At 41.6% G+C, this 25,570-nt stretch overlaps 2 protein-coding genes across 2 annotated transcripts in view; one reads left to right on the forward strand and one right to left on the reverse strand.

Moving 5' to 3' along the window:
- SLC7A6 (solute carrier family 7 member 6) overlaps positions 1-15,105 on the forward strand; it is a 30,862-nt gene extending 15,757 nt beyond the window's left edge. Inside the window, exons 4-9 of the mRNA XM_063312694.1 lie at positions 1,657-1,780; positions 9,412-9,515; positions 10,627-10,723; positions 13,214-13,363; positions 13,603-13,786; positions 14,730-15,105. Of these exons, the coding sequence (XP_063168764.1) occupies positions 1,657-1,780; positions 9,412-9,515; positions 10,627-10,723; positions 13,214-13,363; positions 13,603-13,786; positions 14,730-14,821 (751 nt within the window). The 3' untranslated portion in view covers positions 14,822-15,105. The remainder of the gene's footprint in view (positions 1-1,656; positions 1,781-9,411; positions 9,516-10,626; positions 10,724-13,213; positions 13,364-13,602; positions 13,787-14,729) is intronic.
- Positions 15,106-18,071: 2,966 nt separating this feature from the next.
- On the reverse strand, positions 18,072-24,964 carry SLC7A6OS (solute carrier family 7 member 6 opposite strand). The gene is made up of 5 exons (XM_063312946.1): positions 24,715-24,964; positions 22,005-22,349; positions 20,612-20,812; positions 19,588-19,696; positions 18,072-18,681 (listed from the first exon to the last, which is right to left on the reverse strand). Exons 1-5 carry the CDS (start codon positions 24,916-24,918, stop codon positions 18,557-18,559), a joined length of 984 nt encoding a protein of 327 aa, XP_063169016.1. The 5' UTR covers positions 24,919-24,964; the 3' UTR covers positions 18,072-18,556.
- Between the last annotated feature and the right edge of the window lie 606 nt (positions 24,965-25,570).

Raw genomic sequence — 25,570 nt, forward strand, 5'->3', positions numbered from 1 at the left:
AAAACACGGACAGACAGAGCACAATTTTGATTTGACTCTCCCTTCTCCCAAAATGTTGTGATGGGTAGGGGGTTCTGTGCTCCTGAGGCTTGAATTTGGCTTGGGTCCTGTCTAAGACTAGCTGACTTGGTTCCATAGAATCATAGAATATAATTGGATGTTGGAAGGGATGTTCTAGACTGGTGTTTCTCAACCTTGGCAATTCTGGGAGTTGACGTGCACACATCTTAAAGTTCCCAAGGTTGAGAAACGCTGTTCTAGATCATCTATCCACTCAGTGGGATTGACTTGCCTGGCTTCCTTGTTTTTCAGATGAGTCCATCATAATTTATTATATAGCAGTTCAGGCTTTTCTACCTTAAGGATCTTCATCCGTCAAAACATACGTGGAAGAACTGATGGAAAGCACAGAAGGATCCCCAATCCAATATGGCATTGTCAAGAGCTTGTAACATTTTCTGAATGAAAGCAGGACAATGGCATTGTAAACACTTGAAGGCACCTTTATCACGTTGTGCTGGTTAGCATAATCTTAATGGTCTAGACAGGGATGAAGCAGGCCTGTTTTGGGGCTGGATCATATCCAGAGCACCTCAGACCTCTTCCAGTTTGCAGGAGTAACTTTTGGAAAGCACCAGGCTGAACCAGTGTGGTCTGGAGGAGAAATGGAATGTCCTAGAGTTCTCAGAACATTTCATTCCCCAAACAGTGGGTCTGCACATCCCTAGTAAACATATGCTTGGGCTTCATACTTTAGAATTGTAGAATCATGGAGTTGGAAGGGACATTAGAGGCCAACTCCCTACTCCCTACTCAGTGCAGGATCCACCAGAGCATCTCTCACAGATGACCATCCAGCCTGTTGAAGATCTCTAGTGAAAGAAAGCTCACCACTTCATGTGGTAGCCTGTTCCAATGGCTGATAACTCATGCAATACAGGAGTTCCTCCTGATGTCTAGCCTGAATCTTCTTCCTTGTCATTTTAACCCATTGGTTGTCTCTGCTCTCTGGGACCATAGAGAATAACTCCGTATCTCCTCCTGTGTGATAGCCATTCAGGTATTTCAAGGCCTTAGCTGTCTTTTCTGTAGGCTAAATATCCAGATCATTCAACCATTCCTCATAGGGCTTGGTCTCCAGACCCTTCACCATCTTTGTAGCCCTCCTCTGAACTTTTTCTAATTTATCATTGTCTTATTTGAATTAATCTATCCCTAATACCAAATTTGGATTCTAAATTATATATTATAGCTTACATGTCTGAATGCTCCTCCACAGAACTCTATCACACCTTGGAGGCAAAATTCCCAGTCTGATGGTTTCTTTGATATATTGCTTTTCCATGTACAGTGACTGGGAGGGAATATGGACTGTGAGCCTCTGATGTGACCCTCACATTAGGTGAGCCTCTGGTGCGCTACAGTCAGTACACATGTACAGCCTCTGGAACAGATGGGCCATGGAGTAATGTCAATAAAGAACTTTTTGAAAATGTAATGCGCTTTAATGCATTTGTTCAGGTTTCACATGGTTCTGTAATCACTGTAAATGTGAACAGATGATATTCTGGATTTCCAGCGATTATTTGTTGGAGAAAAAGAAAGAGTGCCTAGTGACTATTCCTAAGGCATTTTCTTTTTGTTTTATTTTACCAGGAATCTGCCTCTAGCTATTGCTATTTCTATGCCAATTGTGACAATTACCTACATCTTGACCAACATAGCTTATTATACAGTGCTGGATATTAATGCTATACTTTCTAGTGACGCAGTGGCGGTGGTAAGTCTGACCTTACTATATGAGTTAGGATTTGGCTCTTGAGTATGTGTTTCTGCCTGAAGAATTTTTTATTGTGCTATTGTGGCTCTCCTGTCATTACAATGACCTCGTTTCTATTTTTTTTTCCCAGTTTTTAATAGCTTGATTGCTGTTTAGCTTTCCCAATTGAAAGAAAAGAGAAGGTCAAGCTGTGCCTTTTATCCCTGAATGGTTTGGCAGTCTTCCAGACTGATGGAAACAAGGTTTAGAAATACTGTCGGAGCCTCATATACCTGGTGACTAACTGGTGAAAACTGCCTTTCCTCTGGCCTTGTTTTTAATCAGGAGGCTGAGTGAAAATTTGTACAAAAATATGTGATGACTTACTGGATTAAATCATCAGTTACCCCGAGTCATGATTTTAATGTAAACCCCTTTGATTTCAAAAGGAGGAAAATGCAATTAACGTAATTTGCATTCTGTCCTGTCAATATGTGATTCTTTCTAGAGGTTAGCAAAACTGGACCTTCTTCCCTAAAAGTTGCTTAGAGATTGGTGGGCCTGAAAATCCTACCAAACTTGCAATGAAAGAAACTTGAAGAGTGTTTCTGCCTTTGTGTTAGCCAAGTTGGAAGTAGTAAGGGTTGGTTCATTGCTGGCGAGACCTTGTGTTGTTGTTTATTCATTCAGTCACTTCCGACTCTTTGTGACTTCATGGACCAGCCCACGCCAGAGCTTCCTGTCGGTCGTCAACACCCCCAGCTCCCCCAGGGACGAGTCCGTCACCTCTAGAATATCACCCATCCACCTTGCCCTTGGTCGGCCCCTCTTCCTTTTGCCTTCCACTCTCCCAAGCAGGCGAGACCTTGTACCAAGCAGAAATGAAAGTTTCACATTTCATCTTATGAGTAGCATAGAAGGGTATGAAAGAGTCTTATACTTTACATGCTGCTGATACCCCACATAATCAGAGTTCTTTTGACAACATTGCAAGATGTTGAACAAGACAACCATTATCTTATTTCTTATTTATTTATTTATCTGGGTTTCAAAAAGCATAACATTTGAACTTATTGCTAGCAAGCCCGTAGGTTACATCACTTCCTACTTTATACTGTAGCTCCACTAAAACTGTTGTGACCAGTAGAATACTCCTCTATGAAAGGTTAGCACCTTTATGGGATTTGAAATTTTGTTTTGATGGGTTGAGGTCTCTAAGTCCAATGAGCACTCATTATTTTTTTATTATGCTAGAAGAAGTATATGATAACATTATTCTTTTCTGTCGAGTCACAAAAACCCAGTTTCATTATTCATTTGGTGAAAATTCTTGGGAGCTAATTTTATTTCTATCTTCCTTCTTTAACAAACTCTTAAATGTGGCGTAGTCTCTCAAGTCTTGTGAGATCAGATTTTTCTTTTTATCCGTTCAGTCGTGTCTGATTCTTGGAGACTGCCTGGACAAGTCCCTGCAGTTTTCTTGGCAAGGTTTTTCAGAAGTGGCTTGCCATTGCCTCCTTCCTAGGACTGAGAAAAAGGGACTGGCCCAAGGTCACTCAGCTGGCTTTGTGCCTAAGGCGGGACTAGAACTCCCTGTCTCCCGGTTTCTAGCTTGGTGCCTTAACCCAGTGTTTCTCAATCTCAGCAACTGTAAGATGTGTGGACTTCAACTCCCAGAATTCTCCATCCAGCCATGATGGCTGGGGAATTCTGGGAGCTGAAGTCCACACATCTTCAAGTTGCTGAGATTAAGAAACACTGCCTTAACCACTACACTAAACTGGCTCTCATGAGATCAGATAAAGATACGATTATTTGAGCAAGGACACCCACATCATAATATGGTTTATTTCATTTTATATTAACACATTGGGTGAACCCAGCCCAAAGTGGCTTCTCTAATAAGCAGTGGTGGGACTAACTTGAGGTTGCTGGATGATTCATGTGTGAAACAAGTAGCAATGTGAACATCAATTATATTGATATGAAAATGTCCATCTTATTTGTAATCGGCTGGATCTAGATGGTGCAAGATACACTGCAGTTTCCTCTTTGCTTCTGTTTCATCTAAATGAATTAGGTAATGCTGTATCACAGTAATCCAGGTTTTCTCAAAAATGCGTCATTAACTACCATTTGTTGGGGAAGGAGAATTGTGGACACAAACAAGTCCTCTTGCATGCTTAGCTTTACACAGTTTGTATCTTGGGAAAAAAGAGAAGAAAAGGAGGAGATAGATTCTGTTGTTTTTAAGGTAGTTCTGACCATTGTATAACAGAATATAATATAATCAGAAGACATTTTAAATATGGGAAATAGAAGAATACTTTTCAAGCTCAGTTTAACTTTTTAAAAAGCCTATCAAAATATGCAAGTCTTTTAACCTAGATTTAGTTTGCCTTAGAATATCGGTGTATATTGCCTGAAACATGTGGGATACATTCAGTAAAACATATTCCTGCATGTTTTTGTTCATAGTTTTGTAGTTTGTCCTTGGTAAGTATATACCCTGTATATGATCAAAGGTTTTTTTTCTTTTTTTTTGCTCTTCCTTGTGAATTTAGAAAACTCTCTTCTTTTTCCATTTTGCCTTTCTAAATAGTGACCATAGTTAGATGTTGCACAGAATGGTGGGCTTTGGCCCTGATTGTTCTGCATTGCATAGGAAACCCAAAATAGTGTCAGAAAGTCTTGTGATAAACTCATTAGAAAGGCTGGCACTTCAGTTCTGGTTTGGCTGTTTTGTGTATTGATTGCAACATGTCTCCATGGAGTGTCCATCCAAGTTCAGTGACTTGGTTGGAAGGAAAGCTTCTATATATGGTTGTCTTCCCTATGGCTCCTAGTGCTGTAGAAGCTTCAGACTTCAAAGAGATTTTAGCAGTCATCTTTTTCAACTCGGAGTTCTGTAGTCAGAGCAGGAAGAGGCAGCTAGAAATCTGTAACTGACCTTTAGATGTCAAAGCTTAATTCCCACAATTTCTGTCATGAGTAAGGATGGCGAGCAGGGGGCTCCCATCCAGACTGTTAAGTGCATGCGTAGCACTGAGGAATTAGGTAGCCATTCAAAGAGACACAGATCAGGACCTCCTTAACCTTTGGGGTTTATATGGCTGGGTTTTTCCCACGCTTCTTCAGTTTGTTAGGATTCCTGTTATGTACAAGCAATAAAACATTAGAGACCAGTTCCTTGTCTCAGCGTGTTTCCTGGCAGTTAGGACAATTTCTATGAGAATCCATGACAGTTCAAATGCTATAAAACAATCTGGGAAGATACAATGACCTATCATGGCTCCCTCGTGATAGCTCAATGGCCTGGATATTGATTGAATGTTTAGGAGTGGGGTTGCTAGGTGACAGTTTGAGGGAGCAGTGCTTGCATGGATCATGCATATTTTAAAGATCTGTGATCTGCTTTTGATCCCGTGATCATTCACGTAGCTGATAACGAAGGGAAGCCATACAAAAAATAAGGCTCAACAATTGAAGGGGACTCCTCTAATGGGCTGCACATGGTTGTAAAAAGCTAGAGGCAATTTAAGTGAGGTGAGGGCCGTGGTCAGTGTCTTCCATGTCTAAGGTTGGGATTCAGCTGGCTACTATGCAAAAAAGACCTCAAGCTTCATATGGCTGGTCAGACCAAGGACGAACTTCCACAATTTCCATAAGATCTCTTTAGTGTTAGTCTGGAACAAATATAGAAGCTTGGAAACTGTAATAAGAACTTCTCAGCATATTTATAGTCAGTCAATTAAGGCGTTGTCTCATTGAATACTTTGAGATGCAGTTCCTTGGATTTCTGTCCACCTGAGCCAAGATGCTGTTTATGCGATAACTCATCAACTAGCTCATCCATTCCTTTCCTTTCCCAGCCTCCCCACAATCACCCACTGGAAGGAAAGCAGAAATAATTGTATCTCTGCCTATATAATCCAAGATGGACATGGTTGTGAAAGAAGGCTGAGAGGATTTTTTTTAAAAAGGGGCTGTTTAGAAGAAACTGTATATCATTTTCTACTTCATTTGCATTTTTTTTTTGCACAGCCATACATATGTACAGAATAAAAAATTCATTTCACTGATCGACTATCATCTTCCTGTTCTTATTTTAACTTCTGAATCTCTTCAAGTTTGATGGTAAAACACTTAGAGGCCTGCCTGTTTTTCTGTTCAAAAGCATATAAATAGGGATGTTTCCTGCACTGTTAAATTACAAGCTGGAACTGGATATGAGATGAGTTTTGGAGCAAGATTCCACTTGCTTACGTTGTGTTTATTTGGCAGAGTAGCCTTGCCCAAGCTGAGAGGGGAAACAAACCAAACAATTACAGTGTATAAGTTACAATCTGATAAACAAATAATTGCTTAAACATGTAAGTCTGCTTCATTTGAATCTTCACCGGAGAAGCTTCTTCCATGAAATTGTGATATATTGATACACTTATGGTTTTGCAATAACGGTTCTGTTTAACCAGTTTATTAATGATGTTGCTTCCCCTGAGCTACAACACTTAAATTCCAGTGGAGGTGGTATTGTATTAAAAACTATTCATTTGTATTTCAAGAATCCCATTATTCTTCTGGACAAGAGCAGATAAGCTTGGGTAAACATCAAAAATTAGGATGTGTATTTAAGTATGAAATGAATAAAATCAGTCAACTTCACTGCTCAAATGTTTTGGGTGAGCAGTAGTTTGCTCAAGCAGACAAAGCCATCCTACTTCGATGATGCTCACTGCAAGACTGAAGATGCACATACCCCATCACTCAGGGTGAATGCAGCGAAGAGCAGCTACATTTTTAGTACGTTAATGTTGCAACCGCCACCATGAAAACACGAATCCTTGAGTACAGATCCTACAAATACAGAGACCCAACTCTCATACTGCCTGCAGGTAGGCCTTTGATCAGCACCAACTTATTATTTACTGCACCCAGGGATTCTCCATCCATTATCAGTGATTCATGTGTCCTCAGGAAAAAATAAAAGACTGAACGGGTGGAACATCTGTGAAAGAGATGGCCAGGTGTTTAGCGTGAGTTTAGAAATATTTAGATCACTGACAAGAACATTAATCTCCACCTTGTTGCCACTCCTAATTCTGAACTTTGTTCAGCAAATGTAATGCTTTCATTCCTGGCTGCAGTTTTCTCTACATACATCGCTATTCTAGGACAATATTTTCTGTGATTCTATCAATTTAATTTAGCAGGTACACGGTCATTCACTGAACACCCCTTGTTTTGTGAGCTCCAGTATGTACGTATTTGTCCATTCAGACATCCAGAGTGCCATGTTGAGATCTCCATGCGCATCCCTTCTGATGTGCCGTTCTGCTCAGTGGAGGGTTATGGTGAAGCTTCATAGCTGGTGCCTGCAAAGCTTGTGCAATGGAGCCAAATATGGATTCGGTTTCTTTTACTGCAGATCTAAAGAAATGTGGAATACGGATGTTTAACATGACTTTTTTGCCTATCAAATTAATCCAATTATCTAACTCTTATCAAACAGACGCTAAAATATTATAGGCTTAGAGTTTCACTGAGTCCTTAACTCCTGCTTTTTTCCCCCAATTTATTTAGAGTCTTTCACTCCTGTTGTGAGAAGCAGGTTTACTGTATTCCCAGTTGTACTTTGTTAGATTTGTTGACACACTAAAGTTGCAGTTAGCCCGGTTTGTCATCTGTGCTCTGTGTAATGTAATTAACTTTGGCAGTCCTCCCCTTTCTGTAAGCATCTTAACTTCTGTGCTTTTTCAGATAACTGTGCCTTGAATGCCAGCTGAATTAATTGAAATTAATCACTCTTCAAGGGTTGGAAAAGTTGAAGTGTGGCTGAGCTACTCTTTCTTTCAAAGTTCTGGGGACCACCAATTTCATCCGTGCAACTTTTATTTCAGGGCCATAAACCCTTTAACAGTTCTTTCTTGGCATAATATCTTCTTTGTCACGTGGTTATAATCAGATGGATGTTAGCAACTTTCTTTTTATTAATTCTTGCCTATCTTCTTTTTCGGACATTTTGCCCCATAACCCCCCCCCCCCCCGCCGCCTTCAAATGCCTAAAAACACAAAACTACTAAGGTAAAAAAAATTGATTGTTCTCATTCTGGAGTGTTTTGGAGATTAAAAAAAAAAAGCTATTGGGCACCACTTGCGGTGGGAAAGTTGTGGTAGTTTGCAGGTTGTTGGCTTATGGGATAAGATGCATGGAGTCTTGAACGGCAGTCCTGATTGGCAATGTTTGCGTAAACTGAGATTTAAAGTCTATTTCAAACCATTTCTGGTTCTGGCTTCGTAAACAAGCACAAAGGAGAGTTTACAGTGAAGTCAGGAAAGAGTGTGACGGGGGGGAAGAAGCACACAGCCCTGAGACTTAGTTGTGATGGTCAACTTGTGGTTTAAGCATTAGTCTGAACCAGTGTTTCTCAACCTTGACAACTTTAAGATGTTTGGACTTGAAATCCACAGACCTTGAAATTGCCAAGGTTGAGAAACACCGCTCTGAACCCACCCAGTCTCTTTTCAGAGAAAGCAATCCGAATGAAGTTAGTCATTCCCTGCAAACCATGGTTTGCAACATGGCAAGCCTACCTTTCCCTCCCTTTTCTGAGACAGTTCCCCTCTCCACCACTACCCCAGTGTAACTAGTTGTGTTTCATAAGCAAAGTAGCCATTATTTCAGTCTTTGATATTTGAGGGTTTCAAATGCATGAACTGACTGAGCGCACACTAGCATAAAGCCATTGGTAACACAGATAAATTATGGAAGTTGGAAGAATGCAGAGAAGAAATAGTCTGCATTCCATTAATAGGATGCCATTGTTTTTAACTTGCAAATCATGGTTTACAGGAAACCAGTTTTGCATCTATACCAGCCCGATGCTTTTGTTCTGTGGTTTTAAAATTCAAACTTACTTGCAAAGTATGAATAATGAAGGTTAAGAAATGTGCAGTCTTAAAGCCTTTGAGGACATGGGCATGCCACTCTTACATAAAACAGAGAAAAAACAGATCTGCTGATGTAGAGATACCAAATGCCGCTACTTTGATAAATACTTGCATTTGTGACAGATTGGAGTAGTCTATTTTCAGCTGGTCATGATGGAAAAAACTTCAAGATACATCTTAAGTATAGTTAAGAGGCAGAACAAAATAAGGAAGTGGGTTTGGAAAGCATTGAACAACAGCCATAAAAAGTATATTTTTTTATGGAGAGGGTATATTTCTCGGAAAAACTTTTTTCTCTCTCTTTAAGCTAAGTTTCAGAAAATTATCCTTAAACACTGTTTAATTTAGTGTTGCTCTGGAGCAAGTGGATGATTTAAAATATGGTAATCCTATTTATCATATTAAAATAATGGCAAAAGGAAGCTGAATAGTATAGCAATCTAATCTGTAGAGAATGCGCACATTGGTTTCTGTGCGTTGGGCTTTCCCAACAATAAATTCAGATTGAAACTTGGTTCTGCAATTGTTTGACCAGAGCTGAACTTCAGTGCCAGACACGTACAGGCAAGAGAAGTGCTATGTATTTGTTGATTCACTGATACTGGCTGTGAACTTCCTGAATTTTAACATTTTGAAATCTCTGTTCCAGTGCATGTTAAATACATTCTAATTTTCCTCCCTTTTCTCTTTCATCCTGTTAGACGTTTGCCGAACAAGTGTTTGGTATTTTCAGCTGGACCATTCCAATTGCTGTGGCCTTGTCTTGTTTTGGTGGGCTCAATGCATCTATTTTAGCCTCATCTAGGTAAAACAACAACCACAACTAATTTTGCTTTATCATACTGAAAGCTGTATGCCTCTAAGCACAATAATGTCCTGTGTCTTGTTGAAGATGCACATGAACTATATAACTTAGTTTCAAATTTGATTTTTAACCTTCCTGAGCATGATTTCTGTTTATCCAAAAGAGGAAGTGCATTATATCATTTGCAATTTATTTACTTGGTTTATATCTCATTCTACTTTATGCTGATTCTAAACATCTTATATACTTATCATAGGTAACTAGGGTCAAAACAATAAGAATTAGCAATAAAACAAACAATAAAACCCAAACCAATAAGCAGGCAGTCCCATTGCAGAAGGAGATAATTGAAACCATCTCCATCCCCAAGGTCTGCTGGCATAGCCTGGTGTTAATGGCCTTTCTAAATTCCAGCAAGGTTGGGGCCAGTCAAATTTCAGAAAGGGGAGAACAGCTGAGAAGGCTCATCTCTGTGACCCTTCTAGAAAGGAACTTTGTGTAAGGGGAAAACAAAGATTGAATTACCTGAGACATTAAATTTCAATGCATCAAAATCCTCAAATTCTCTTGGACTGTCAGCCTTACAAGGCAGACCAGACCAAGAAATTGACTCCACAGAAACCTAAAAATTATGTTTATTTAGATTGGCTATAGTAAGATAAACTTGCGAGTCTGGGTGTGCTTCCCGTCCTCGCTCTTTTATATTAGTGTGAATTTGGGGGCTGTCTGCCTGAGACGTTGTCTTAATCCACCCCCCATCATCTAGACTAGTGTTTGTCAAACCTTCGCAACTTTAAGCCATATGGACTTCAACTCCCAGAATTCCCTAGCCAGTATGGGAATTCTGGGAGTTGAAGTCCATACGGCTTAAAGTTGCCAAGGTTGACAAACACTGGCCCAGACTCAAACATTGCTCACCTCTTTGTTGTTTTGGTAATAGATCTTCCCTTTCTTCATCAAGGTCATCCTCTTGACTCTCTACATGGACTCTTCTGGCTGCAGTTTCAGATAATTCTCACTTCACTTAATATAAACCACGGAGAGATAGTTTGGGGTCTGTTCTTGGAGTCATATTTCATGGGATATTAAGTATGCAATCTCTTTTATTCAGGCTATTCTTCGTAGGATCTCGAGAAGGTCATCTGCCTGACCTCTTGTCCATGATCCATGTAGGAAGGTTTACACCCATCCCAGCACTTCTCTTCAATGTAAGTCAATTACCGTGATTATTCAGCTGCTTGTACTCATTCTACACTGCAGAACCATCCACTGGAGAAGATGGGTAGATTTTTAGCTTGATCCTGGAGACTTCCAAAAGCTTGTTTTCTCTGCCGTTATAACATATTTTTAATGTGGGTAGTGGACAGAGTGGATAGGAATTTTCTAAGCCTTGGGAGAGCATTTCAGAGGCCACTGGGAAGTCTGCATCCTAACCCTCCTGAAATTGGATGGGGAGATCAAACATTGGATTCCAATTCCCATTGGCCTCTAAGCCTTTTTTTGGTGGGAGAGTGAGAAATCTTAGCCTCGGAAAAGATGCAAGAAAGGTCATGGAGGAATGGCAAGAGTAGGGTTGGATTCTAATCTCTGGCCTTCTACCATGCCTCAAAACACTGAGGACGTTTAGAACCACTGCAAAATGGATCTAAATTTGTTCCTGCTTTGTTGTTGTTTATTCGTTTAGTCGCTTCCGACTCTTCGTGACTTCATGGACCAGCCCACGCCAGAGCTTCCTGTCGGTCGTCAACACCCCCAGCTCCCCCAGGGACGAGTCCGTCACCTCTAGAATATCATCCATCCATCTTGCCCTTGGTCGGCCCCTCTTCCTTTTGCCTTCCACTCTCCCTAGCATCAGCATCTTCTCCAGGGTGTCCTGTCTTCTCATTATGTGGCCAAAGTATTTCAGTTTTGCCTTTAATATCATTCCCTCAAGTGAGCAGTCTGGCTTGATTTCCTGGAGGATGGACTGGTTGGATCTTCTTGCAGTCCAAGGCACTCTCAGAATTTTCCTCCAACACCACAGTTCAAAAGCATCGATCTTCCTTCGCTCAGCCTTCCTTATGGTCCAGCTCTCACAGCCATATGTTACTACAGGGAACACCATTGCTTTAACTATGCGGGCCTTTGTTGTCAGTGTGATGTCTCTGCTCTTAACTATTTTATCGAGATTTGTCATTGCTCTTCTCCCAAGGATTAAGCGTCTTCTGATTTCCTGACTGCAGTCAGCATCTGCAGTAATCTTCGCACCTAGGAATACAAAGTCTTTCACTGCTTCTACATTTTCTCCCTCTATTTGCCAGTTATCAATCAAGCTGGTTGCCATAATCTTGGTTTTTTTGAGGTTTAGCTGCAAGCCAGCTTTTGCACTTTCTTCTTTCACCTTCATCATAAGGCTCCTCAGTTCCTCTTCGCTTTCAGCCATCAAAGTGGTATCATCTGCATATCTGAGATTGTTAATGTTTCTTCCAGAGATTTTAACTCCAGCCTTGGATTCCTCAAGCCCAGCTTGTCGCATGATGTGTTCTGCATACAAGTTGAATAGGTAGGGTGAGAGTATACAGCCCTGCCGTACTCCTTTCCCAATCTTAAACCAGTCCGTTGTTCCATGGTCTGTTCTTACTGTTGCTACTTGGTCGTTATACAGATTCTTCAGGAGGCAGACAAGATGACTTGGTATCCCCATACCGCTAAGAACTTGCCACAATTTGTTATGGTCCACACAGTCAAAGGCTTTAGAATAGTCAATAAAACAGAAATAGATGTTTTTCTGAAACTCCCTGGCTTTTTCCATTATCCAGCGGATATTGGCAATTTGGTCTCTAGTTCCTCTGCCTTTTCTAAACCCAGCTTGTACATCTGGCAATTCTCGCTCCATGAATTGCTGAAGTCTACCTTGCAGGATCTTGAGCATTACCTTACTGGCATGTGAAATGAGTGCCACTGTTTGATAGTTTGAACATTCTTTAGTGTTTCCCTTTTTTGGTATGGGGATATAAGTTGATTTTTTCCAGTCTGATGGCCATTCTTGTGTTTTCCAAATTTGCTGGCATATAGCATGCATTACCTTGACAGCATCATCTTGCAAGATTTTGAACAGTTCAGCTGGGATGCCGTCATCTCCTGCTGCCTTGTTATTAGCAATGCTTCTTAAGGCCCACTCAACCTCACTCTTCAGGATGTCTGGCTCTAGCTCACTGACCACACCGTCAAAGCTATCCCCGATATTGTTATCCTTCCTATACAGGTCTTCTGTATATTCTTGCCACCTTTTCTTGATCTCTTCTTCTTCTGTTAGGTCCTTGCCATCTTTGTTTTTGATCATACCCATTTTTGCCTGGATTGTTCCTGCTTGCTGCTGTTATTTTCTGCTTCTCCATTCTTCTGATGCCGACAAGACACTGGAATACAGTGGGTGCTCCAAACAAATAACAGGACGGATCTGCCAAATAGCACAGAACCTCATGCTGTGGTCACAGAAAGGAGGCCTGTTCTCATTTATTTCACTGTGCCTCAATATCACTTTTAATAGAAGCCAGGCTAAATAGTTGTATCCATAAAATGTAATACTGAATTGTTTCCTAGCCCCCAAATGACCCTACCGCCAAAAGAATAAACCAACAAAAATGCTACTGCAGTGTAGAAGTTGGAAAATGCTTTGCTTGGAATTTTTCATGGCTTCTCCTTATCTTCTCTAACAGTGTACTATGACCCTCATCTACTTGACTGTAGAAGATGTCTTCCTGCTTATTAACTACTTCAGTTTCAGCTATTGGTTCTTTGTGGGATTATCCATTGCTGGACAGCTCTACCTCCGCTGGAAGCAACCAGATCGTCACCGACCCCTCAAGGTAGGAACGACACAACTTTGAACCTATCACTTATATAAAAACAATCATTGGTTCTTTGCAAAGAGACTAATGCTACCTTTATTGATGGTTCTGGTGTCTTCTGTGGTTAGTGCTTTGCCGGTGGGCAAAAGGTGGTTTCTGGAGAGAAACTGGTAATGAGTATGGGAAAAATTGTAAATTGGAAGATGACTTCTTACTCTTCGTCCTACTTATTCAGTGCTGTATTTTTTCTTTTGCAGTTGAGCCTGTTTTTCCCAATAGTCTTCTGTATGTGCTCAGTTTTTCTTGTGGTTGTGCCGCTCTATAGTGACACCATTAATTCTCTGATTGGCATTGGCATTGCACTCTCTGGAATTCCAGTCTACTTCATGGGAGTCTACTTGCCTGTTTCCAAAAGACCACCTTTGGTCAGCAAAGTCTTAGGTAAGGATCTTTTCCATTATCTTTTATGAAGGTGTTAGTGAACTGAACTGAATAGCAGGATAACCCACATGTCATCCTTTCCATACCAGGCCGCCTTCCATATGTCCACTCTTGTTTAAAAAGTAAACGTGAATATGAGTGCTTTAGATCGCTCCTACCTTCTAGGCAACTATAACAATAGAAGACTCTGAAGAAAAGTAGATCTAGGTTGGGTTTGGAAAGAGCTGCACTGATTAGCAGAGTCATTGCAATACGAGATGGCAGTTAAAGAAATATAAATGAATGAATGAATGAATGAATGAATAAATGCTTCTTGTCTTCAGCTTAGGTTTGCTTCTTGTCTTCAGCTTAGGAATGAATGAATAAATGCTTCTTGTCTTCAGCTTAAACCTAACCTTCAGTTTAGGTGTAGGGTGAAACATTTAATCCAGCTAAAATAGGATAATCTGCATTTCAACTGCTTGGAAATGCTAAATTGGAAGTCTAGGCCTTGATCTTCAGCACACGTCCCACGTATTTCGACAAAGCTAAGAAAGCAAGAAGCAGGGCTTTGTTGGGTCCGTAGATCTTTGTGCAGATGGCAACATCATGCCCGCTGCTAAATTTAGTGTAAGTCTGTCAGGAGCCCTGCTTTTTTAGAAGGGATGTTGTTCATCTCAGAGGAACTCATGTTTGTAGATTATAGAGAAATTCTGCCCTTTTGCAAGCAGCTAATGATGGGCAGTTGTAATCTCTGCTCAACAGATGAGTAGGTGTTGTTGCTAAAGGAAAAATTACAGCATCCACAACTTACTGGAAGATTAGATTTGTAGGAGATGCATAGAAACAGATCCATGTTCCTTTCTAGGAGTTTCTATGGTCACTCTTGTTTTGGCGAGCAACTTGGTTTTGAACTAGTATTTTACAATGACATGGTTCACTCTCACACCTTCTCCTTCTGCAGGTGCTGTCACTCGATCCACTCAGTTACTTTGTTACTGTGTTCTGACAGAAATGGATGCTGTTGAAGAAAACATAGAAACCAAATCTAATTAAAGATGCAGAAAGGACTAGATCAGCCACTGCTCAGGAGAAGATGGTCTGGAAATATCACTACGGTCTGCAAATTGGACTACACTGGGATTCTTTCCCGCTGACATAGTTTAGTTGCCTTTTGCTTGTTCGTTTGGCGAAAGGTATAAAACTCATCAGGATTCTCAGGCATAAATTCACTATGCTTTTTCATCCCATGTTTCTAAGCAGCAAAATCAAAGGTTCTTAATTGAAGTGCTTGAAGATGAGATTATATGGACTTTAGACAATTAGACAATGTGACATATATATATATATATTTCCAACTTACTGGAGTTGGAAAGCTTCATCAGCTCTATCAAGCAATCAGTTGTTTGATCTTCAGCTAATGATTGTGACCAGCTATTCCACCCAGGAGTTTGAATGTGGCAGGGAAGTTAGCCTTGACCTCAGTTGCTTGGATTAAAGTAGAGGTTTAGATGGAAGGATCTGGTTTTGTGTAGTTCAAATTGGAACCAGCACAGTAGGATACCAAGCCTAGGGCTTTGAAGCAACCGTTTTCAACACGAGCACTGAGATTACTCATTTGGGGTTTTCCCAACCCTATGCATTGGACAAGTCAAATTCATGCTGCTTCAGCTGTCAGATATTTTAAGGATTTTATACAGAAACATTTTGTAGTGTAATAGTTGGACTTAGTCTGAGGATGTAACAAATTTTTTTTTTTTTTTAGATCTTTTATTATTGAGTTCATGGGGGAAAAATGCACAACTTTTTTTTAACGCACTTTGTGTAATGCAAGGGGAAAAATAGTTTTCTTCCTTATCCCTGTAAAGTTGCATAGGGAGAAAACTGTCACCTGTTATATTGTTTTCTGTTACAAATACTGATTTCTCACTTTGTTAGACTAGTTTTTCAAGGCAATGATTAAGAACAGCAATTCACACCCAATTTCGCCCCTGAGTCTACTGTATCAGTGTCTGATTGTCCACTGGCATCTTCTTACCAGTAGGACCAGAATTCCGCCTTAATCAGCTGCAAGCCAATATCAATAAATGTATTTGTATTAGAAAAGGCTGCCTGGGCCATGTCGTGGAAAGCACCGTCTGAACATGCATCTTGTTTATCTCTACATCTCACAGACAGACTGTCTCTTCAAAGGTGTACCACGTTGTGTCTTTCTGTGGCTGTTCATTGTTTCTGGAGGCAGACCTTGCAGGGAGAAAATGGTGGAAATGAACCCCCCCCCTCCACACCCCTAGCTGCTTCTTTGTAGGCAGTCTGTTAAACTGATGGGCACTAAGTAATAAAAACATGAGTGCTCACACAGTGGATTTCAGTTGAGAAGAGGTTCCTTTACCAGTTGTGTTGCTCGCTTTTAAATGCCGTGTGTGTGTGTGTGTGTGTGTGTGTGTAAATTTCCAGAGCTTAATGGTTGAAATCATTATTGTGCTCGTAGTACAGTTATAAATGGAAGCTATGTAGCTGCAGTTTGTTAAAAAAAAATACCCAAATCTATACACTTGTTCCTTTTGTATTCAGTTGGATTTGCTTTCAGATTTTGAATCCAGCTATGATCAACTCTGACCATTGGTCTAGAAAGTAGTGTGGTATTTATTGCATTAGTGAAGAACCCAGAAAATACATTTTGAAGCTTTGCCTCTCTGACTTAGACTTCATATGAACCAAATGATTTGAATCAACAGTGTTGGATCAAAGATGTCTTGAAAATGTACTTCATCCATTTACTTTGGTGCTTTTTAATTAGGCTTCAGTCTCACGGTGCAATAGAAACATGCCCAATAAACCCTTAAAACACATTTTATTTAGTAAATCAATGTGGGATTAATTTCTAAACTTTACCCTGGATTGTTTCTATACTCCATTCTGCTGTTAAAATGCATTTTATTTTATAGAAGGACTTTACTGTTTATCTCTTGACCAGGTCAATTAGTGGTGACAGCAGCAAATTCTATAGTTCCTGTCTGTACAAGAACTCTGAAGGGGGAAGATAAAAGTTCCACCATGTGGAAATAAAAGAATGAGTATTATGAACTGGTTTGTGAAGGAAAACTTGTGTTTCATTAATCCGAACAATTTTCTCTGTGTGGTGGTACCACTCTGACCTTGTTTGGAAGCCAAGCAAGGCTCTCCATTTAAGCAGTCCTGTGAGAAAATTGCAGAGATGTGCTCAAGACATCACCCAGGGCCAGCTCAAAGTGAAAGGGATGGAGTATCTCTCCTGCTCTACCTGTAGCTAATAATTGCAAAGAGTAGTTGCTATGTTGTGAAGTGCCATTCCATTAGGCATATGGAGATATTGTAAAGTATAGACCCCTAATTCTTTAATGCTAAAGCCACCGTTTTTAGTTTCCAACAGGGAACTGATACAGCTCCCGACTTTTCTAGTTGCTTCCTTCTAAATGCCAGTTAAACAGCTGAAGCAAAGATGATAGTTACAGGTAGTCCTCGGGTTATGACGGCAATTGGGACTGGGATTGCTATCGCTAAGCAACGCGGTCGTGAACTGTGAGTCCCAGGTAAGGGGTGCAGGGGGCCTGGGGAAGCCGGATGCAGGCTGCGTGTGAGTGGGGGAGGCCAGGGGAGAGGGGTGCTGGGGTGTGAGCGCAAGAAGGCCGTGGGGTGGAAGGCACAGTGCAAGCGCAGGAAGACCGTTGCAGGATGGCCGGTAGTCTTGTTTTTTTCCTAGGTCTAGACCATTATAAATCAAGTTTTAGAACACCATGTTTCTTAGAAGGGTTAGAGACAGTCAATACACTAAGCTTGACAGCAGTTTATATTAAAAAGTCCTTACGTAATTGGGACTACTTCCTTGTTGACGTTGCCCCCTTCTGTATAAATGAAGCAAGTGCTACATTTTTCCATTCTCTTTCCATCTCCTGTTACAGCGCTAGTACCAGGGGATGAACAAGAGATGCTGATATATGAATTGTTCACTCAGAACTAATTGGCTGATGTGATCAGCTGCTAAAGAACACAGGAGCGCATCAGCTAAATGATGAGGGCTGGAAAAAATAGTTTCCTTCACAGAATTTCCACAGGGAAAGCAAGGTCAGGTGAACTTCCAGTTCTGGGTATTTTAGCTACTCCATTTGTAAACAATGCAAAGAGAAACAAGGGAGAACAACATATATATTGCCGATTCCTAAAGGGACACGTCATGGCTGATATCTTGACAAAAGTATTACACTACTTCACTCTAAAAAAAAAGGATAACTTAATAAGCGTCTTTTATATATATGAAGTTTATCAACTATACTGTATATACTTGGCAACCAGGAATATTAAGGTGCAGAGATTTCCAATCTGAACAATCATTTTCAAGCCACAGATCTGTCTGCAAGGAAGGCAGTGACCCAGCACTACTTTGCAAGAGAACACGCTGCTTGCTTCACTAAGGAGCAACATTTCCAGTTTTGTAGCAAAGATGATCTTTTTAGGAGATTTCTTCTCGAAACATCTGCCTTTGATGTCAGAAGGAGCGGTCAGGCAGCCCAAAATGACCAAATTTGTCTTTCAGTTCAGGCTCTTCTGACACAGTGCCACGTTTCAGATCCAAAAACTGCAAAGGTAGTTTAGATCGTTTCATCTTAGTGGCCATGTGTGCTAAGGCAGTCTGCTTTCTCTTAAGTTGAAGGTGCTACGGCAAAAACAGTGTGACAGGTGAAAGTTGTGGTACCACAGATTGCTAAGGCCGCGTCACACCCGGAGTCTCGTGAATAGAAAAGGTCCTGCAAGCTACTCGGAATCCAGTTCCTTCGGTTCATCATAATCAAACTCCTGAAGGACTTCCGATTCATACTTTTCCCATGTTCGTCTGATATACCCGCAGTCTTCATCACTGGTGTCCCCATGCTCTGACTCTGGAAGGAAACAGACGACTAATTTGACACTTGGGAAAATCTGGGAAGTCTTTTCTCTGGTTATTTACTGACATCTCTTTAGCACTGTATCTCAAGTCATTTCTTCTGCTTGTCCCAAAACAATACTGAATCATCTTAAAGATTAAGTTTGTTATTGTTCCATTTACTTCAGGGGTTATTTTGACTTTTCGGTAGAATGAGGGACTGATGGCAGAAACTAATGGCCTGGCAAATGACAAACACCCTGTGCCCTTACAGATTTTATAGGATCCCTTAAAGATCTTCCTGCTGATGTATGGCCTGTGTATCTGCAAGGTAAAATCCCACTGAGATCAAACTGGGCCATACATTACCACTTCTGACATGGCAGCTGATGTTGGCCTAGTTGCCCTGAAAGCCAGCTTCATTTCTGCCACCAGCCATGGAAATTCACAGGGGCCAGAGACCATCTTCCAGCACCATCGGCTTGTTCTTCTTCTTAGCCTTTCTCCTGCATGATGGCGGGTCTGCTTGTTTCTGCACTGCACCTACTTCTCACAGGGAAGCTATCCATGCATGATGCAACAAGGAATCTTTGCTTTCTAGCCATCCTGTCGCAGAGCCTGATGGTGATTAGGGCTCAGAGGGAGTGACTGGCCCAAGATCACCCAGCTGGCTTCTGGGCTCAAGGGAGGACTAGAACCGGGATCTCCCCACTCCTAGTCCAGCACCAAGGCTACCACACCACGCTGGCTCACTCCTGAAAGCAGGGAGTGCTATGCAAGCTGCCTTGAGCTCCATGGGAAACGGTGGTATATAACTAACAAATAAAAATAACTGATATATGAATGTTATGACTGTAGAAAGATTTGATTGACGGATACATGAATGGGACTATCAATCAGGTTTCCTTGCTATAGCAAATACCATCATCAAGAAATTCATCTTCATCTGGGTAGTCATTACGCCAGTTGTTCTCATTATTCTCATCATCTTCATCTTCATATATTTCCTCGGGGATGCGTTCTTCATCCACCTGCATTTTAACATCCAACACTATTGTCACTGAGAAAAAAATGCACTACAAACATGTAAAACAGATTAGCCTGACCAAATGAAAAACAAGACATAGGAGCAGAAAGCAATTAGCATCTGATGTTGAAGGTAGAGGCATTTGAGTGACTCTGGGCAGCTATACTTCTGACTTTCTACAGGTCCACTCTAAACGTTACACTGTGAAGTTGTGTAAACTGACTTTCTGCATGTCCACTGAGAGCCAGTTTGGTCTAGCGGTGAAGGCATCAGGCTAGAAACCAGGAGTCTGTGAGTTCTAGCCCCGCCTTAGGCATGAAAGCCGGCTGGGTGCCCTTGGGCCAGTCCCTCCCTCTCAGCCCAAGAGCCAATCAGGCGTGGTTTGAGAGTTCTAGTCCCGCCTTAGGCATGAAGGATGGCTGGGTGACCTTGGGCCAGTCCCTCTCTCTCAGCCCAAGAACCAAGCAGGTGTGGTATGAGAGTTCTAGCCCCGCCTTAGGCATGAAGGACGGCTGGGTGACCTTGGGCCAGTCCCTCCCTCTCAGCCCAAGAGCCAATCAGGCGTGGTTTGAGAGTTCTAGTCCCGCCTTAGGCATGAAGGATGGCTGGGTGACCTTGGGCCAGTCCCTTCCTCTCAGCCCAACTCGCCTCACAGGGCGGTGGTTGTGCGGAAAATAGGAGGAGGGAGGAGTATTAGGTATGTTTGCCGCCTTGAGTTATTTATAAAAATAATAATGGCGAGATATAAAACAAACAAACATTCTGTGGAACTTAGCATTGGAAGTAGATTGGGGAGAACCTATTTTCTAGCTTAGAATCAGTTCTAAGTTATGAATTACAGCAAGTTTTACAAGGAGGAAAGAAACAAGTCTCACTGGGTTTTATATCCCTTAGCAGATGCTATTTTTTATTTACTTACCAAGTCAAAATCCTGGGTATAGGGTTGTACAGAGAGGATGTTCTCAATCCACCCTGGAGCAGCTGTTTCCATGCAGTAAATATCATAGACATACTCTTCTTTGTTTAAGCAATGCTCAGCTTCTTTATTATTGTCAGATACTGTTAGACGTTCACGAATCATCTCTACAGCGTTGCAAAGAATCACATCCGGATCAGATTTCTGTTAAGATTTACAATTTTTTTTTCAGTGAATAGAGAACTTGTTTTTTAAAAAAATGAGAGCTTACTTGTTATTAGTTTTATCCTGCCTTTATTTTTGGTCAACTCAAGGTTACAGACTTAATTGTATTACATACCTAATACAATAATGCATCCTATTATCCTAGTTTATACAACACACACATATAAAAATATAAAAAGGTGGGATAAAAATATAACAACACCAAACCTGTTAATATGAGACTTCCAGATTATTAAATTCTTCCCTCCAAGTTAGCCTTCTCATGCTTAATTGCAGAAAGAAATATTTAAATATTGAATATTTAAAGTACCTTATGATCCTCAACTTAAAACTAAGTTGGAAAAAACAGGCAACTTAATAAAAATAAGCTGTATTTGTTTCCGACTTTCCCTCTTTATTTATGAGCAAGTATTAAATGGAAACACTGTTAATATAACTGGGGAGCACAGTGCAAACAGATACTTTCGTGTTAGAAAGGGAATCTCAGTTACAAAGTTAAATGTTATTGTGAGTCTTTGAGAATTAATTCATTTGTTTCCATTTTGTCTTAAGCCAAACCTATTTTGATAAAGGACCCAAGAGAACATGATGCTTCATTTTTAATGGTCGATTTCATAACAATGTAGATACTGTAGACACATTTGTAATCACAAGAATTAGGGAAAAAAACTGTGGTGCCAAAAGCTGTATCTCTTAAGTATTTTCTACTATACTTTAAGCTTCTGCAATTTTTCATCATTTCTACGTAAATCGTTTTAATTATTTTTTAAAGTTTTTCTTCAAAATAGAATTAAAATGTTAATGCAATGAAAAGCGTTAAAAGGACTGGGTGAAGGAGGAGGTTTTGAGCCCCATCCTGAACCATAATGAGGGAACTTGCTTCAACTCTAATGGCAATTTATTGCACAATATGAGTCCTGCCATGAAAACAGATGTGACCACAGATATCCAGTGCATTCACAGCAGGACTCACAAATGAACCCCATCAACAATCTAAGATTGTGGGATAGACTGTACAGGAGTGAAAGGTCCTGGTGAAAAGCATTATTCTAAACCTAAGCTACATTATGGGTCAGTTTGTAGCTGGGATGCTGTCACTGTCTTGGCACCACGGGCGTATCCCATTTTAATACAGGCTTCGGACTGCCCGTGACTGCGTACTAACCTGCACGTGGGAAGCAGGTGTATCGTCTTCTGCATCCTCCTGTATAATATCAAAGAACTGAAAGTCTCTGCAGCAGCCTGAGGTGCCATCATTTTTTTCTTTCTCAGAAGTGGAAAACTCCTCGTTTCCATCTGATTTTTTCTCATTTGCGCCAAGGACAGCATTTTCTCCATCACTGGGATCTGGACGAAGGCTAGTGATCAGGCGGTAGCGGCTTTCCTGCCTTTTGGCCTGCTTCGAAGAACGAAGATTCTGAATTACTCTTTGAGCACTCCCCAGAGCAGGTCGCAGGATCCGGCCTCCTTTCTCTTGGGTAAAAGCTTCTTGTATGTATTTGTGAACAGGTTCAGCCTAAAGACATTTTAAAGAAGTTCAGTTGGCACCTTTGATTAGAGGAAGAGAACTGAATCTGGCCCGAAGGCCTGATTTTCTATACAGGTAGTCTTCAACTTACGACCATTCGTTTAGCAACTGTTTGAAGTTACGACAGCACTGAAAAAACTGACTTGCAACCAGTCCTCACACTTACAACCGTTGCAGTGTCCCTGCGGCCACGTGATCAAAATTCAGGCACTTGGCAACCAGCATGTATTTATAATGATTGCAGCGTCCTGGGTCACATGATTGCCATTTGCAACCTTCCCAGCCAGCTTCTGACAAGCAAAGTCAATAGGGGAAGCTGGATTCACTTAATGACCATGTGATTCACTTAATGACCACAGCGATTTGCTTAACCACCACAGCAAAAAAGGTTATAAAATTGGGCATGACTCACTTAACGGCTGCCTTGCTTAGTGACAGAAGTTCTGGTCCCAGTTGTGGTTGTAATTCGAGGACCCCTTGTACTGTGGTCCTCGAATTACACACCAGGTAAGATAGGGGGAGAAAAACCCCACCCCAGCCATTCTCTAGGATCTACTTTCTCCAAACAGAATTTGAGTAGAGGAAGTCCTCAGAAAGGAAAGCTTTATACAAATATTACTATTAATTACACACACTGTGCTTCTTCTGTTCCTAAGGGTTTTAACGGAATATAATTTACTTTTTTATGTTCATACTTGCCAAACAATAGGAGGATCTTGTTCTTTTTGGAACAATCTGGATGATCTTCCCCCCATTTCTGATACATGACAGGCCCCAACTCTGTTTGCCTTTAGGAATACCATTATGAGCTGGCTCTTCCCCCAAGTATTAGGGGCCAGTTGAGTGAGAGTCCCCTTTTGATTGTTCTGGTGCTTGATCACCATTTCATATTTTATATTTTGTATTTATATATTGTATATGTAATGTTATACAACTTGGTGGTCATGGTGTTTTGTATGCTGTGTGCTGCCCAGAGTCATGCTGTTTGAGTTGAGCGGCCTGATAAATCTTGTTAAAAAAAAATAATAATAATTTTATGATACTATTTTAGAGAGCCAGCTTGGCTAAAGGCACCAAGCTAGAAACTGGGAGACTGTAAGTTATCATCCTGCCTTAGGCACAAAGCCAGCTGGGTGACTTTAGCCCAGTCCCTCTCTCGGCCCTAGGAAGAAATCAACGGCAAACCACTTGCAAACAATATTGCCAATAAAACCACAGGAACTTGTCCAGGCAGTTGCCAGGAGTCAATACTGACTCAAAGGCGCAAATAGATAAACACACACACAAAAAACTTTAGGGTTTCCCAGTGAAAAAGAACCTTATTTATTCAACATAAAAATGGTATTAAATCGTGACTCTTTATTCTAGAGTGTGCAAAATGGAGACGGGGCAAGTGTTCAAAGTCAGATTCCTGTGGGTTGCTGAGAACATTCTGGGGCTGACTGTTCTGCAATACATTGGCACACCCTACCTACTTTCCACTTCCATCCTAAAACAAAGCAGGATGTCTAAAGGCAGCCCAAGATAATGAACCCAAGGAAAAACGGGGCAGGCACAGGCTGATTTGGTCCAGCCTTGTGCAAAACCAACACTTGGCAGAGACCCAGATAGAGAATGGGAAGGCACTCACACCCTGCCTTTCCAAGGCCCAGCATTGCAACCGCTGATTGGCTTATCCCAGGGGTCCCCAAACTCTTCAGCTCATCAACCTCTTCATAAAGTTCAGACTGTTCATCGACTCCCAAACATTTATTATCTGAAAATAATTTAATAAATGCTACTTTAACCAACAGTACCACAAATAATAATAATAATGAGAAGCCTTAGGGGTCAATATTGACCACTGTCTGTGTTTATCCTCTCTTTTATCACCCAAAAAGCGGTGCTGGTGAAGATGCTTCACAAGGAAAGGAGGAAAAATCACTCTGAGGCCACCACTTATTATTTAGAGCAATGTTTCCCAACCTTGGCATGTTTAAGATGCGTGGACTTCAACTCCCAGAATTCCCCAGACCGCATGGCAGGCTGGGGAATTCTGGGAGTTGAAGTCCACGCATCTTAAACATGCCACGGTTGGGAAACACTGATTTAGAGGACCCAGAAGAGACAAGAATGGGTCAGTCTGGGGGGTCAGCTTTCTAGCCCTCCTCTCACAAGCCAAGAGTTTGCTGGAATAATGGAAACCTCAGGAGGAGAAAAGGCGCATCTTATACCTCCTCTTTTCTCTAGAAGCTCGTAGAGAATCCACGAAAGGGTCAATATAGGATACTGGAGTACAATTTTTAAAGGTTAAATATAGATATTTAATCTCCTTGCGAGGCGATGGAGAAAGGACCCGCCTCCCCGACCTCACCTCCGAGTTTACGGTGGCCACCAGCTTGAAGAGAGTCTTCTCTATCTCACCCTCGCCGGGGGAAGAGGCAGCGGCAGCGGCAGCGGCAGCGGCAGCGACAGCCCCAGGCTCGGTGCGGAGGCGCTTGCAGGCCAGTACCAGCGCTTCGGCCGGCAAAGGGCCTCCGCGCTTCCTCTTCACGCGCAGCACCGCGGCTGTCTCCATGGCGACCAGACCAGGCCGCTCTGCGCGCAAGGGGCGATGGGAACTTCGCCTGCCGCCCGCCAGCCCCTTTGCGGGGTCGCAGCTGCCTCCGGATGACGTATGCAACGCCGCCCCGCCTGATGCCGCCTTTGCCCTTTCCTCGAGGGGCTGAAGTCTAAATGATGCCCATGCACGATGTCCGGTTCTTCGAGGGGACAAAAGTTTATTGTACTGTTATGACTTTTAATGGTGCGGCTTCGCCCTTCCTCCCGAAGGAGCTCGGCGCAATTAACAAGAAAAATAATAATAATAATAATAACCCTACCAATTACTTACGAAGAAACAGAAAAGCAGTTGGCCCACCTTGGCTATGCTTGGAAGCCAAGCAGGGTCAGTCCTGGTTAGTGGAGGGGAGACCCCCCAGAAAATCCCAGGGCCAAAGGCTAGAAGGAAAAGGTAAAAAGCATTCCAGAAGAAGGCGAGGAGAAACCGTTCTGAACCTGTATTTTACTTTTGCACCAGACTGGGGCTCTTGAACTTTATCCCTGGCTTTAGCCAATTTCCTTTTCTAATTCTCTTTTATTTTAAGGGATGTGGACAACCCCACCACCCTCACCTCCAGAGCAGCAGCAGCAGCAGCAGCAGCACCAGGAAGGCAGCTGTGCCATGATTT

This window comes from Candoia aspera, chromosome 11 (assembly GCF_035149785.1).
Source record: "Candoia aspera isolate rCanAsp1 chromosome 11, rCanAsp1.hap2, whole genome shotgun sequence".
NCBI lineage: Eukaryota > Metazoa > Chordata > Lepidosauria > Squamata > Boidae > Candoia > Candoia aspera.

What these genes read in the sequence shown, in the direction of transcription:
- SLC7A6OS (XM_063312946.1), bottom strand. Translation starts at nt 24,918, where the DNA reads ATGGAGACAGCCGCGGTGCTGCGCGTGAAGAGGAAGCGCGGAGGCCCT. An exon ending in ATACCCAGGATTTTGACTTG is followed by an intron (nt 19,697 to 20,611) that starts GTAAGTAAATAA and finishes GTTAAAATGCAG; the next exon opens with GTGGATGAAGAACGCATCCC. An exon ending in AGATGAATTTCTTGATGATG is followed by an intron (nt 18,682 to 19,587) that starts GTATTTGCTATA and finishes GTTTCCTTCCAG; the next exon opens with AGTCAGAGCATGGGGACACC.